The sequence below is a fragment of the Chelon labrosus genome, assembly GCF_963514085.1.
Source record: "Chelon labrosus genome assembly, chromosome: 8".
In the NCBI taxonomy this organism is placed as follows: Eukaryota; Metazoa; Chordata; class Actinopteri; order Mugiliformes; family Mugilidae; genus Chelon; species Chelon labrosus.
Window position 1 is genome coordinate 12,879,086 of NC_140358.1, and position 14,438 is coordinate 12,893,523.

Below are 14,438 nucleotides of genomic sequence, written 5' to 3' on the forward strand. Positions count from 1 at the left end.
AGTATGTCATTTGAGTAATTTCACTGTCATTTGCTCACCTGCTGGCTTTCAAAGGTCCAGGTGCTGTCAGGTAAAGACGCATCCAGGACACTGATCACCTCCTTAAAGTCTGTGGTACTGCTGGGTTTAATCAAAGTGAAGTCACTGTACTCTGACATTGGAGACATACAGGACCTGAAGGATTGACTCTGAGACAACATGTCTCCTCCCAGGACCTCCACGTACTTTATAGGTCCATCAGTGTTGAGCTGAATCTGCAGGTTTCTGTTGGGGTTCTTGTAATCATCACAGTCGCTCCGTCTCATGCAGCAACTATCGCTGCTTCTGCTGTTCCTGATGCATTTAACAGCTAAGATGAGAAAAGTCAACAGAGACAACACGGACACCGAGGCCAGAGAGAGAATCAAATAAAGGGTGATTCTCCCAGTTTTCTTGCCGGGCTCGGCCGTTTTCTGTCGCAGGTCTAAGATGGGCTCATGGAGACCGTCCTCCAGCAGGATGGACACAGTGACGGTGGAGGACTGGACCGGTTCCCCGTCGTCCTTGATCTCTATAAGCAACCTCTGAGAGGAGTCGTCCTGCTCGGACACAGCGCGTTTAGTCCTCACCTCCCCTGTGTACAGACTGACGATGAACAGAGAGGCGTCTGTGGCCTCCGCCAGTTTGTAGGAGATCCAGGCGTTATGGCCCGAGTCAGCGTCCACGGCCGTCACCTTAGTAACCAGGTGACCGGCTTTAGCGGAGCGGGGCATCCTCTGGTGAGAGAGGGAGCCCATGGCAGCGGAGGAGGGGTAAATGACAGCGGGGGCATTGTCGTTCTGGTCCAGGATAAAAACATGGACAGTGGCGTTGCTGCTGAGAGACGGAGAGCCCTGATCCTTTGCCTGAACCTGAATCTGAAACACCTTCAGTTTCTCATAGTCAAACGAGTGCATGCTGTAGATGCTGCCGTTATCTGAGTTAATGTAAACATAAGACGAGACAGAAACGTCCTGCACTTTAGAGTCCAGTATAGAGTAAGAGATCTTTGCGTTTTCTCCAAAATCCAGGTCAGATGCTGATACTGAGTACAGTATAGAGCCTGCTACTCCATTCTCTTTTAAGTACACATTATATGTTCGCTGAGTGAATATAGGAGGATTGTCATTCACATCAGTGATTCTGACAGGAATAACTTTCTTACTAGACAGTGCAGGAGAACCTGAGTCTGTTGCTGTTATTTCGATATTATATTCTGGGAACGACTCGCGGTCTAAAGCACCGCTAGTAACCAGTGCATAATTATTGGAAAAAGATGGCTTCAGAGTAAAGGGAGAGCCTTTGGGAAGCTGTATCGTCACTTTTCCGTTATCAGCTGAATCAAGATCACGGACGCTGAGGAGAGCTACAACGGTTCCACTGCGAGAGTCTTCGGGTACAGAAGTAGACTTTGAAGTGAGCACAATTTCGGGGGCATTATCATTTACATCTAAGACATCCACCTGCACACTGCAGCGACCCTCCATTTTAGGGAAACCTTTATCTTTTGCACTAATATCTAATCGATACGAGGTTTGACTTTCATAGTCTAATTGTTGTTTCAAATATATATCTCCTGTCACAGCATCTATATGAAACAACGACAGCACTGATGGTGGTGTGTGTACACCAAGTGAGTACTCAATTTCTCCATTTGGACCCTGGTCTATGTCTGTTGCTTTTGTTGCAATTAAAAATGTGCCATTTGCACTGTTTTCTTTAACAGTCATTTTATAGAAACTACTTTCGAATAATGGCACATTGTCATTAAAGTCAAGTACAGTTACAGTTATTTTTGATGTTCCGGACTTAACCGGATTGCCTCCGTCAATAGCAGTAAGGACTAGATGGTGTACTGCTTTTTTCTCGCGGTCTAATGATTTTTCTAACAATAATTCGGGCATTTTTCTTCCATTTTCAATTTCTTTTACTTTTAAAGTAAAACAATCATCTTTGCTTAGAGCATACGTCTTTAGTCCGTTACTCCCGACATCAGCGTCCTCTGCCATCTCTAAAGGAAAACGAACACCTACAACGGTGGATTCAGCTATTTCTATCATATGATCACTTTTGAGAAAACCAGGAGCGTTGTCGTTTACGTCTTTTATCTCCACTTCTATCCGATGTAACTGTAGCGGATTCTCTATAACGACCTGCAGAGGTAACACACAGCTGGCGCTTTGTCCGCATAAAGCCTCTCTGTCTATTCTGTCGCTCACCACCAGCTCGCCCTTCCCCGCATCCACGCTGAAATACTGCTTACCAGCCTCAGAAGCGACACGAAGCTTACGGTCAAAAATATCTGATAATCCCAAACCGAGATCTTTGGCTAAATTTCCCACCAATGATCCTCGTTCCAGCTCCTCTGGGATGCTGTAACGAGTCTGTCCGTCTATTGTACTCCACAAGAGAAAGAAATGATGCCACCAAAGAGCCAGCCATCTCCAGTCTCGGTATCCCATTCTCTTTGTCATCCCCGGTCCGTTACAGTGCAACGTTATTTCCCAGCGAAATATAATTTAGAACCAAACGATCGATATGAAAATCCATCAATGACGAAGTTGCTGGAATCCCGAGATGTTCCAGTTCATGCATCCTGATATTTAAATGAAATAATATTTCATTCGACTGTTTAAACGCAGCCTCCTCTCATCTCGGACTCGAAGTAATATACTGGCTACAGTGGTGAGGACGGATGGGGGAGGGAGTAGATCTCTTTGTACAACTCGCAGTGCTATTGGAGCACAGCTGCGGCCATTCAGCTAAGAGCTAGACAGGCATGTTCCCCCAGTGCAGTTCAAGGCAAAACGAAAAACATCACAATTAAGTGACTACAAATGCCCACTTCAATAAAATCCCAAGCCGTCTAAAAAAGAATTTCACACACAAATAAATAAAATGAAATTGGATTTAAGGATTTAATCTGATAAGTTGCTAGGTAAATCATTCACAAACTCCCTACTTTTGATTTTGCATTGTCTTCCATATAATTCATGTATCTATATACAGGCACAGTCAAACATCCCTCAGCAACTAAAGGCAGCCTAATATACTTTGAAAACGCAGAATATTGTATGACAATTGTAAAGCTGAAACATATAATATTCATAGACAATAGCTAAAAGTCCTCTACAGAACAAGTTACCTAACCATAGTTTATCTTTTATAGACTCTGATCTGCAAAAGTAGTTCAGTTATAAAGTCAGGTTGCACTTGTGTAAAAAGAACATAGTTGGCACAACTGTAAGCGAATGTCACATAGGTCGTATGTTCACGTCGTTTGCAGAGACCGTTTTTAAAGTGAGAAACTTCAGTCCAGCCGGCTTTCAAATGATTTGGCGCTATCCTTGGTGCTGAAAGTTTTCTTTAAGCATTCTCGGTTCTGCTATGGCCTTCAGTAGGTGACACACGAAGGATTATCTCATTCTGTTATATACAGATTTTAAATCAATATAAAATATTACCATGTATGAAGCCTCATATCTCTTAATTATATCTGATGGCTGATAGGCGGTACAACATTTAAAGAGGAAGACAATTTTCAGTGAGAACATATATATAGAAAAGGATTTCACTCTTTGCTCACCTGCTGGCTTTCAAAGGTCCAGGTGCTGTCAGGTAAAGACGCATCCAGGACACTGATCACCTCCTTAAAGTCTGTGGTACTGCTGGGTTTAATCAAAGTGAAGTCACTGTACTCTGACATTGGAGACATACAGGACCTGAAGGACTGACTCTGAGACAACATGTCTCCTCCCAGGACCTCCACGTACTTTATAGGTCCATCAGTGTTGAGCTGAATCTGCAGGTTTCTGTTGGGGTTCTTGTAATCATCACAGTCGCTCCGTCTCATGCAGCAACTACCGCTGCTTCTGCTGTTCCTGATGCATTTAACAGCTAAGATGAGAAAAGTCAAGAGAGACAGCACGGACACCGAGGCCAGAGAGAGAATCAAATAAAGGGTGATTCTCCCAGTTTTCTTGCCGGGCTCGGCCGTTTTCTGTCGCAGGTCTAAGATGGGCTCATGGAGACCGTCCTCCAGCAGGATGGACACAGTGACGGAGGAGGACTGGACCGGTTCCCCGTCGTCCTTGATCTCTATAAGCAACCTCTGAGAGGAGTCGTCCTGCTCGGACACAGCGCGTTTAGTCCTCACCTCCCCTGTGTACAGATTGACGGTGAACAGAGAGGCGTCTGTGGCCTCCGCCAGTTTGTAAGAGATCCAGGCGTTATGGCCCGAGTCAGCGTCCACGGCTGTCACCTTAGTAACCAGGTGACCGGCTTTAGCGGAGCGGGGCATCCTCTGATGAGAGAGGGAGCCCAGGGCAGCGGAGGAGGGGTAAATAACAGCGGGGGCATTGTCGTTCTGGTCCAAGATAAAAACATGGACAGTGGCGTTGCTGCTGAGAGACGGAGAGCCCTGATCCTTTGCCTGAACCTGAATCTGAAACACCTTCAGTTTCTCATAGTCAAACGAGTGCATGCTGTAGATGCTGCCGTTATCTGAGTTAATGTAAACATAAGACGAGACAGAAACGTCCTGCACTTTAGAGTCCAGTATAGAGTAAGAGATCTTTGCGTTTTCACCAAAATCCAGGTCAGATGCTGATACTGAGTACAGTATATAGCCTGCCACTCCATTCTCTTTTAAGTACACATTATATGTTCGCTGAGTGAAAATAGGAGGGTTGTCATTCACATCAGTGACGCTTACATGAATAATTTTACTACTAGATAGTGGAGGAGAACCTGAATCCGTGGCTGCTATTTCAATATTATACTCTGAGAAAGTCTCCCTGTCTAAAGGACCACTCGTGACCAGTTCGTAGTTATCAGAAAACGACGGTTTAAGAGTGAAGGCAGATCTTTTGCGAAGTGTTAATGTCACTTTACCGTTGTCACCAGAATCAAGGTCTCGTGCACTGATCAAAGCCACTACTGTGCCACTTGGTGCGTCCTCACGTACAGGACTGGGTTTCGACGTGAGTACAATCTCTGGGGGATTATCATTTATGTCCTCGACGTCCAATTGTACACGACAATGACCCTCCATTTCGGGCATCCCTTTGTCTTTAGCAGTTATATCGATAAGGTATGATGTTGAACTCTCATAATCTAATGGCCCTTTTAATACAATTTCTCCAGTTATATCATTGATTTCAAACGCAGATAACACAGAATCTGGAGTTCGGGACCCGAACGAATATGAAACCTCCCCATTAACACCATCGTCAGCATCTGTAGCTGTAAGTCTTATTACAGATGTCCCTTTTGTGCTGTTTTCCTTTAAAGAAACTTTATACTCATTCTCATTAAAAATGGGAAAATTATCGTTATTATCAAGTACAGTAACTATTATCTTACAGGTTCCAGATGTGGCCGGGATTCCTCCATCTAATGCTGTCAACATCAGCTGGTGGAGAGCATTCTTTTCTCGGTCCAGCGACTTTTCTAACACTAATTCTGGGACTGCTTTACCATTCTTTGTGTCTTTAAATTTCAAAGAGAAGTGATCGTTTTTGCTTAAAGAATATGTTTTCAAAGAATTACTTCCAACATCCGGGTCTTCCGCTTTTTCCAAAGGAAAACGTCTGCCAAGAGCAACTGATTCTGGTATTTTAAGATTAATCTCCTGGGTAGGGAAACTAGGGGAATTGTCATTTATGTCTCTTATTTCCACCTCAATTCGAAACGACTGCAAAGGATTCTCAACAACTACTTGCAGAGGTAGAACACAGCTGGCGCTTTGTCCGCATAAAGCCTCTCTGTCTATTCTGTCGCTCACCACCAGCTCGCCCTTCCCCGCATCCACGCTGAAATACTGCTTACCAGCCTCAGAAGCGACACGCAGTTTACGGTCAAAAAATTCTGATAATCCCAAACCGAGATCTTTGGCAAGATTTCCTACCACAGATCCCTGTTTTAGTTCCTCTGGAATGATGTAACGAGTCTGTCCGTTTATTGTACTCCACAAGAGAAAGAAATGATGCCACCAAAGAGCCAGCCATCCCCAGTCTCGGTATCCTATTCTCTTTGTCATCCTTGATCCGCTATAATGAATCACTTCCCATCGATATCGTGTTCATAGCAAAGCTGAAATCCACGATAGTAGGAAATATCTCCCCTACCAAAAATGCGACAGTGTTTGAGCATGACTGTCAGGTAAAAATCATTCAAATCTCAGAATATACGAGCTCAAATTGCCGTGTGTCCTCGAGCTCGTTTCATTCTAAGTGTTATGCGCCGAGGCTGCATGGGGGCAGGGACAAGATTGCTTTGTACAGTTCTGAATCCTATTGGTGCACTGCATTCTCCCAATGAGAGAGGAATAGATCGACACTCTTAAAGAGGCAGCATACGGTACATTCTCTTTCTGAGTTCTCATATGTGGCGATAAGGGCAGACATCACTGAATTTCAATTTACTCTTGTCTCGGTAAACATAGTCAAAGCAATTAAATGCTGAATATTCATCTATTGCCAACTTAAATCAACGTCCAAAGGGTTCCATGGTTACACAGTTGTAACATTTCACTGTCGAACCTCATGGTGCTGAAATGAACACAAAGCTGAATGATGCATTTGAACAGTATCTGAATGAATATATTGCGCATTACTTGGATTTTGCAACACTCGAATCTAAGGAGAAAGAGGGAAACCAGCCTATAAATCGATAGACAGAGAGATTTGGTGGACGTGGTGGACTGTTGTGGAAGGAACTACGTCTTGCAACAAAAATGAATCATAGAGAGGTGGCAGCAGATGCGAGGTGTGCTCTGAGACCGTGCAGGACCACATTTCACAAAGAATCGCTGTCCACCTTCATGGTGCTGAACTACTTTGTGAAATTGCCACGAAAATCAGCGAGCTTTGTATGTTGTATGAACACAGCTCGGGAAACTATGGTTTTCTGGTGCTATAATCAAACATATGTCCATCAGGGTATATGAAAATAAAAAGATTTAGTTTATATTGCAAACCTGCAGACTCAAACGGCCAGCTATCACTTTTTACCATTCAACCACAATTACTGGACGACAATAATACCTTACAGTATGTTATTTAAGTATATAACATTTTAAAATCAATGGTCATGTGCTCACCTGCTGGCTCTCAAAGGTCCAGGTGCTGTCAGGTAAAGACGCATCCAAAACACTGATCACCTCCTTAAAGTCTGTGGTGCTGCTGGGTTTAATCAAAGTGAAGTCACTGTACTCTGACATTGGAGACATACAGGACCTGAAGGACTGACTCTGAGACAACATGTCTCCTCCCAGGACCTCCACGTACTTTATAGGTCCATCAGTGTTGAGCTGAATCTGCAGGTTTCTGTTGGGGTTCTTGTAATCATCACAGTCGCTCCGTCTCATGCAGCAACTACCGCTGCTTCTGCTGTTCCTGATGCATTTAACAGCTAAGATGAGAAAAGTCAACAGAGACAGCACGGACACCGAGGCCAGAGAGAGAATCAAATAAAGGGTGATTCTCCCAGTTTTCTTGCCGGGCTCGGCCGTTTTCTGTCGGAGGTCTAAGATGGGCTCATGGAGACCGTCCTCCAGCAGGATGGACACAGTGACGGTGGAGGACTGGACCGGTTCCCCGTCGTCCTTAATCTCTATAAGCAACCTCTGAGAGGAGTCGTCCTGCTCGTATACAGCGCGTTTAGTCCTCACCTCTCCTGTGTACAGATTGACAGTGAACAGAGAGGCGTCTGTGGCCTCCGCCAGTTTGTAGGAGATCCAGGCGTTATGGCCCGAGTCAGCGTCCACGGCCGTCACCTTAGTAACCAGGTGACCGGCTTTAGCGGAGCGGGGCATCCTCTGATGAGAGAGGGAGCCCAGGGCAGCGGAGGAGGGGTAAATAACAGCGGGGGCATTGTCGTTCTGGTCCAGGATAAAAACATGGACAGTGGCGTTGCTGCTGAGAGACGGAGAGCCCTGATCCTTTGCCTGAACCTGAATCTGAAACACCTTCAGTTTCTCATAGTCAAACGAGTGCATGCTGTAGATGCTGCCGTTATCTGAGTTAATGTAAACATAAGACGAGACAGAAACGTCCTGCACTTTAGAGTCCAGTATGGAGTAAGAGATCTTTGCGTTTTCACCAAAATCCATGTCAGATGCTGATACTGAGTACAGTATAGAGCCTGCTACTCCATTCTCTTTCAAGTACACATTATATGTTCGCTGAGTGAAAACAGGAGGGTTGTCATTCACATCAGTGATTCTGACAGGAATAATTTTCTTACTCGACAGTGGAGGAGAGCCTGAATCAGTGGCTGTTATTTCGATGTTGTATTCAGAAACATTCTCTCGATCTAAGACACCACTGGTAACCAGTGCGTAATTATGGGAAAACGAAGGCTTAAGACCAAACTTCGATTTCATGGGGAGCTGCAATGTAACTTTACCGTTATCACCAGAGTCAAGGTCTCGGGCGCTGAGCAAAGCCACTACTGTGCCATCAGGAGAATCTTCGCGTACCGGTTTTGGATGAGAGGTGAGTATTATTTCTGGGGCATTGTCATTGACATCTAAAACTTCAACATGCACAGTACAATGACCCTCCATCCTTGGAACGCCTCTATCTTTCGCACTTATGTCTAATTCATAATTTGCAGTTGATTCGAAATCTAATTTTCCTTTAAGAAATATTGTTCCCGTTACATGATCAATAGAAAAAACAGAGAGAACAGCATCAGGCGTGTGCGCTCCAAATGAGTATTCAATCTCTCCGTTTTGGCCATCGTCCATGTCGGTCGCTTTTGTGTGTGTTATTAATGCGCCTTCGGCAGAATTTTCAGCAACAGAGACTTTATACAATGTTTTCTCAAAAGCAGGTACGTTATCGTTAATGTCAAGGACTGTAATAGTTATCTGAGCAGTCCCTGATCTCACTGGGTTGCCTCCGTCTAAAGCTGTCAACAAAAGCTTATGAACAGCCTTTTTCTCTCGATCTAACAATTTTGCTAAAACTAATTCAGGGACTTTCCTTCCACCTGCAACTTCCTTAACCCTAATACTGAAGCATTCGTCTTTACTGAGAGTGTAGGACTTCAGTGAATTACTGCCAACATCTTGGTCTATGGCGCTTTCTAGTGGAAATCGAACTCCTATATTTGTAGATTCCGCAATCTCCAGTGTGATATCATTTGAAGGAAATCGGGGTGCATTGTCATTAATATCTTGTATTTCGACTTCAACACGGAAAAGTTGTAATGGGTCTTCAATGACAACTTGCAGAGGTAGAACACAGTTGGCGCTTTGTCCGCATAAAGCCTCTCTGTCTATTCTGTCGCTCACCACCAGCTCGCCCTTCCCCACATCCACGCTGAAATACTGCTTACCAGCCTCAGAGGCGACACGCAGCTTGCGGTCAAAAATCTCAGACAACGCCAAACTGAGATCTTTGGCCAGGTTTCCTACCACGGATCCCTGTTTTAGTTCTTCTGTGATGCTGTAACGGGTCTGTCCGTCTATTGTACTCCATAAGAGAAAGAAATTATGCCACCAAAGCGCTTGCCATCTCCAATCGCTGTATCCTTTTTTCTTTGTCATCCTTGGTCCGCTATAACGAATTCAATTCAATCGACATAGTGTATAGAAAAAAACTGAAATCCATCTTCGCATGCACAATTCCCACAGCGCCCCTTTCACGAATAACGGAACATAGCTATGAGCCGAAATAGCAAAATCTTAATATCGTAAAATACAAGCTCATTGCTCCCTCTCTCCTCTAGCTCTTGGCATTGTAAGTGTTACAGCACCGAGGCTGCATGGGGGCAGGGACTAGATTGCTTTGTACAGTTCTGAATCCTATTGGAGGAAGCATCCAGCTTTACCATCCAATAAGAAGGACGCTGATCGACGCCCTTAAAGTCACAGCATCAGTTTAGTTTCTGCATCACCACTTTGGTCAAAATGAGTAATTAACAGTCATGCTTCATCAAAATGCAAACGAAGGAAGGCAATTACTCATAAGTTCGACGATTAAAGATAGATAGATAAGAGAAGAGAGAGATATTGAGAGAGATATTGAGAGAGATATTGAGAGAGAGAGAGAGAGAGAGTGAGAGAGCGAGCGAGCGAGAGAGAGAGAGAGAGAGAGAGAGAGAGAGAGAGATTAGTGGAAGGATCTTAGCGGAAGTGTTGCGAAATTAGTTAGGCACTGACATTATCCACACCATGCATTCTACAAAGAGTCGCTGTCCACCTTCATGGTGCTGAACTACAGTGAAATTGCCTCGGAAATCAGTACACTTGAAGTGTATGAACACAGTTCTGTCTATTATGATTTTCCAAAGTTGTAAGCAAACAATATGTCCCACATATTACACGAAAAAAAAAATGTTTACTTTTGCAAACCTGCTGACTCAAATGGCCAGCTATCACTTTTTATCGTGCAACCACGATTATTCGAAGACAAAAAGACCTTAGTATGCTATTTAAGTACAGACATTTCAAAATCAGGGCTCACCTGCTGGCTTTCAAAGGTCCAAGTGCTGTCAGGTAAAGACGCATCCAAAACACTGATCACCTCCTTAAAGTCTGTGGTGCTGCTGGGTTTAATCAAAGTGAAGTCACTGTACTCTGACATTGGAGACATACAGGACCTGAAGGACTGACTCTGGGACAACATGTCTCCTCCGAGGACCTCCACGTACTTTATAGGTCCATCAGTGTTGAGCTGAATCTGCAGGTTTCTGTTGGGGTTCTTGTAATCATCACAGTCGCTCCGTCTCATGCAGCAACTACCGCTGCTTCTGCTGTTCCTGATGCATTTAACAGCTAAGATGAGAAAAGTCAACAGAGACAACACGGACACCGAGGCCAGAGAGAGAATCAAATAAAGGGTGATTCTCCCAGTTTTCTTGCCGGGCTCGGCCGTTTTCTGTCGGAGGTCTAAGATGGGCTCATGGAGACCGTCCTCCAGCAGGATGGACACAGTGACGGTGGAGGACTGGACCGGTTCCCCGTCGTCCTTGATCTCTATAAGCAACCTCTGAGAGGAGTCGTCCTGCTCGTATACAGCGCGTTTAGTCCTCACCTCCCCTGTGTACAGATTGACGGTGAACAGAGAGGCGTCTGTGGCCTCCGCCAGTTTGTAGGAGATCCAGGCGTTATGGCCCGAGTCAGCGTCCACGGCCGTCACCTTAGTAACCAGGTGACCGGCTTTAGCGGAGCGGGGCATCCTCTGGTGAGAGAGGGAGCCCAGTGCAGCGGAGGAGGGGTAAATGACAGCGGGGGCATTGTCGTTCTGGTCCAGGATAAAAACATGGACAGTGGCGTTGCTGCTGAGAGACGGAGAGCCCTGATCCTTTGCCTGAACCTGAATCTGAAACACCTTCAGCTTCTCATAGTCAAACGAGTGCATGCTGTAGATGCTGCCGTTATCTGAGTTAATGTAAACATAAGACGAGACAGAAACGTCCTGCACTTTAGAGTCCAGTATAGAGTAAGAGATCTTTGCGTTTTCGCCCATATCTGGATCAGCAGCTGAGAATGAGCATAATATTCTCCCAGGAGCGTGATTTTCTTTTACATAAACGACATATGACGGCTGAGAGAAAACTGGTGGGTTGTCATTCACATCCAACAATTCAACCCGTATAATTTTTTCACTCGTTAACGGAGGTTTCCCAGAATCAGTGGCACTGATCTTGACAATGTACTGGGAATTATTTTCACGATCAAGCGGCCCATTCGTCACTAATGAGTAATGGCTGGAGACCGACGGATTTAACTTAAAGGGGGATTTGGGAGAGATGCTTAAAGTAACTTTGCCATTGTCACCAGAATCTGGGTCTTTTGCGCTTATTAATGCAATAACTGTTCCGATTGCAGAGTCTTCTGGAACAGGTGTGGTTAAAGACGTGACGATGATTTCAGGAATATTATCATTAATGTCAATTACTTTAATTTCGACGCCACAATGTCCATCCATCTCTGGATTCCCTTTGTCTTTAGCAGTAATATCAAATCTATGTAAAGAAGCCGTTTCGTGATCTATAATTCCTTTGACGAGAATAGCTCCAGTCGAAGGTTCAATGTCAAATAATGATAAAATCACATCCGGAGTCTGTTCTGCAAAAAAATACCCTATTTCTCCATTTAGTCCTTCGTCTGCATCTGTGGATTTAACATGCAGTATTTCAGTTCCAGGTGCTGTTTTTTCACTGACATTAGCCTCATATACCTGTCTTTCAAATTGCGGTGCATTATCGTTGTTGTCAAGTACTATAACTGTAATTTCAGATGTCCCTGAGCGCACCGGGTCTCCACCATCTACAGCAGTAAGGATAAGATGGTGTACAGGAAGCTTTTCTCTATCGAGAGGTTTTTCAAGAACCAGCTCAGGGATCTTTCGTCCGTCCTTGTGATTTTTAACAGTTAATTTGAAATTGTCATTTTTACTTATAAGGTAAGAGCGTATCGAATTACTGCCAACATCGGGATCTTGAGCACTTTCTAAAGGAAATCGCGCGCCTGGATTTACTAGTTCTGCAATTTTCACTACTTTCTCTTTATTAAGAAAACTAGGAGAATTATCATTTGTGTCTTGTATTTCAATTTCCACTCTATGCAGCTGTAGTGGGCTATCTATTACCAGTTCCAAAGGCAACAAACACGACGGTCTTTGTCCACATAGTTCCTCCCTATCTATCCTATCTGTCACCACCAGTTCTCCCTTCCCCAAGTCCACACTGAAATACTGTTTACCAGCCTCAGACGTTATCCGCAATTTGCGGAGATACAGTTCAGATGCAACCAAACCTAAATCTTTGGCTAGATTTCCTACCACAGAGCCCTGTTTCAATTCCTCCGGGATGCTGTAGCGAGTCTGTCCGTCTATTGTACTCCACAATAGGAAGAAATGTTGCCACCACAAAAACACCTGCCATGTCCGCAGCTTGTGCCACATTACTCCACGTTCCATAAATCCAGTTTCTTTTCACTCCAATCCCAACTTCTTAACTGATTCACCGTATAAGGTTTATAATCCAGTATAGATGCGTCCTTAAATGTAACGGTGACAGTCATGCTTTGTGTCTGCATAAGCATCCCTCCTCTCCGGTGCAGAACATTGTTACGGTTACGAGGGTGATGCTACCCGATGAGAGGGAGTAGATCTCTTTGTACAGCTCTGGATATCATTGGCGGACAGAGTATGCCTATTTCCACCAATCATAGCATCAGTGTGCATCTACAGAGCAGTGACGTAGAAGTATGAACCGCAGACACATCATTGTGGTTGTCATTACACTTATATCATTATTAATATATTATATATATATATTGTATTCATAATGAAATGTCATAATTTACTTCTAATTAAAACTCTCTCTATCACCTAAAACTGTATTAAAATGTGCATTTTTAGACTACAAATATAGTTATCCCAACTATCTCTTGAATGGCATATTAACAGTGTTAATAGTGTTATATAGCATATGACCAAAAACTAACTCAGTTAATGATCATGCCATGATGTTTAACACAATGATTTGTGTTAATGCATCTATCCCGCCTCCATGTACCTGCGTGCATGCACATGCCTTTGTGGCGGACAAGGCTCTTCGTTGCCTTCCTGTGGTCAGAGAAAGGCAGTGCAGCCTGCACGCAGGCGTCATTACGTCTTCACAGCTTTTCACACGCCGCAGAGAAATAACCCTGACGGCAGCCAACGTAAAATACCCGTATGGAGGTCTGTGGGACAAGTGAATAGGGAGGGGGAGCGCGTGTGGCGTAGGAAGGCGATTACTATTGCTCTCTCTCTCTCTCGCTCTCTCACGCACACACCAAACCCACACACTGCCTGTCTATATTTCCTCTGACGCAGAGGCAAACGGAGAGGAAGGCCATCATTTACATTTTTTTAAAAAATATAAATGCACACGTTTTGCCGACATGGAGCTTTTGAGGACAGCTAGACCAGTGTTACACTCACATAATAGATGTTTTTATTCTACAAAATTATGCACCACAATAAAGCAATATGCTCGCAGTGAAAGCAGACACCATACGCTGTCTTAACCAAAAGATTTTAAAACGCCTATGAACTGCGTTAACTAATAATATATTGCGAAACAGCTTACATGAAACTAAATACAAAATAAACAAAAAGAAAAATGCAAATATTTGTATTTTGTTTCATTCTCTAAAAATAGTCTGCGGACGACAGAGGGAGATGTGGAGAGGAATGGTGAGAGACAACGAGAGGGAGGGGAGGGGTGGGCCAGGGCTGTTTTCAGCACCACTTGTGTGGACAGCGCCACACAGGCGGCCAACTGCTGCTGCTGCATGCTGCTCGAGACGCAGCCACATAGGCTCTCACTCAGGGCAGCCAGGAAAACAACATCTCTGCCATTTGACTATTTTTCTAACAGTACATAAGGTGGTAATAACCAGGTGAGAAAGACCA

The 14,438-nt window shown here is 44.3% G+C and overlaps 2 protein-coding genes across 3 annotated transcripts in view; both read right to left on the minus strand.

The window, feature by feature from the left end:
- LOC311491428 (protocadherin gamma-C5-like) overlaps nucleotides 1-9,574 on the minus strand; it is a gene marked incomplete at its 5' end in the record, with an annotated part of 43,674 nt that extends 34,100 nt beyond the window's left edge. Inside the window, one exon of one of the 2 annotated variants that reach the window (XM_084549348.1) lies at nucleotides 7,121-9,574. In XM_084549348.1, the coding sequence (XP_084405474.1) occupies nucleotides 7,121-9,574 (2,454 nt within the window). Of the gene's footprint in view, nucleotides 1-38; nucleotides 2,493-7,120 lie in introns of those variants that run through there. The other variant, XM_084549349.1, reaches the window with a different exon arrangement.
- On the minus strand, nucleotides 3,520-6,315 carry LOC311491442 (protocadherin gamma-C5-like). Its single transcript, XM_084549370.1, has one exon. The coding sequence runs from the start codon at nucleotides 6,056-6,058 to the stop codon at nucleotides 3,590-3,592; it is 2,469 nt and encodes an 822-aa protein (XP_084405496.1). The 5' UTR covers nucleotides 6,059-6,315; the 3' UTR covers nucleotides 3,520-3,589.
- Nucleotides 9,575-14,438: the final 4,864 nt, after the last annotated feature.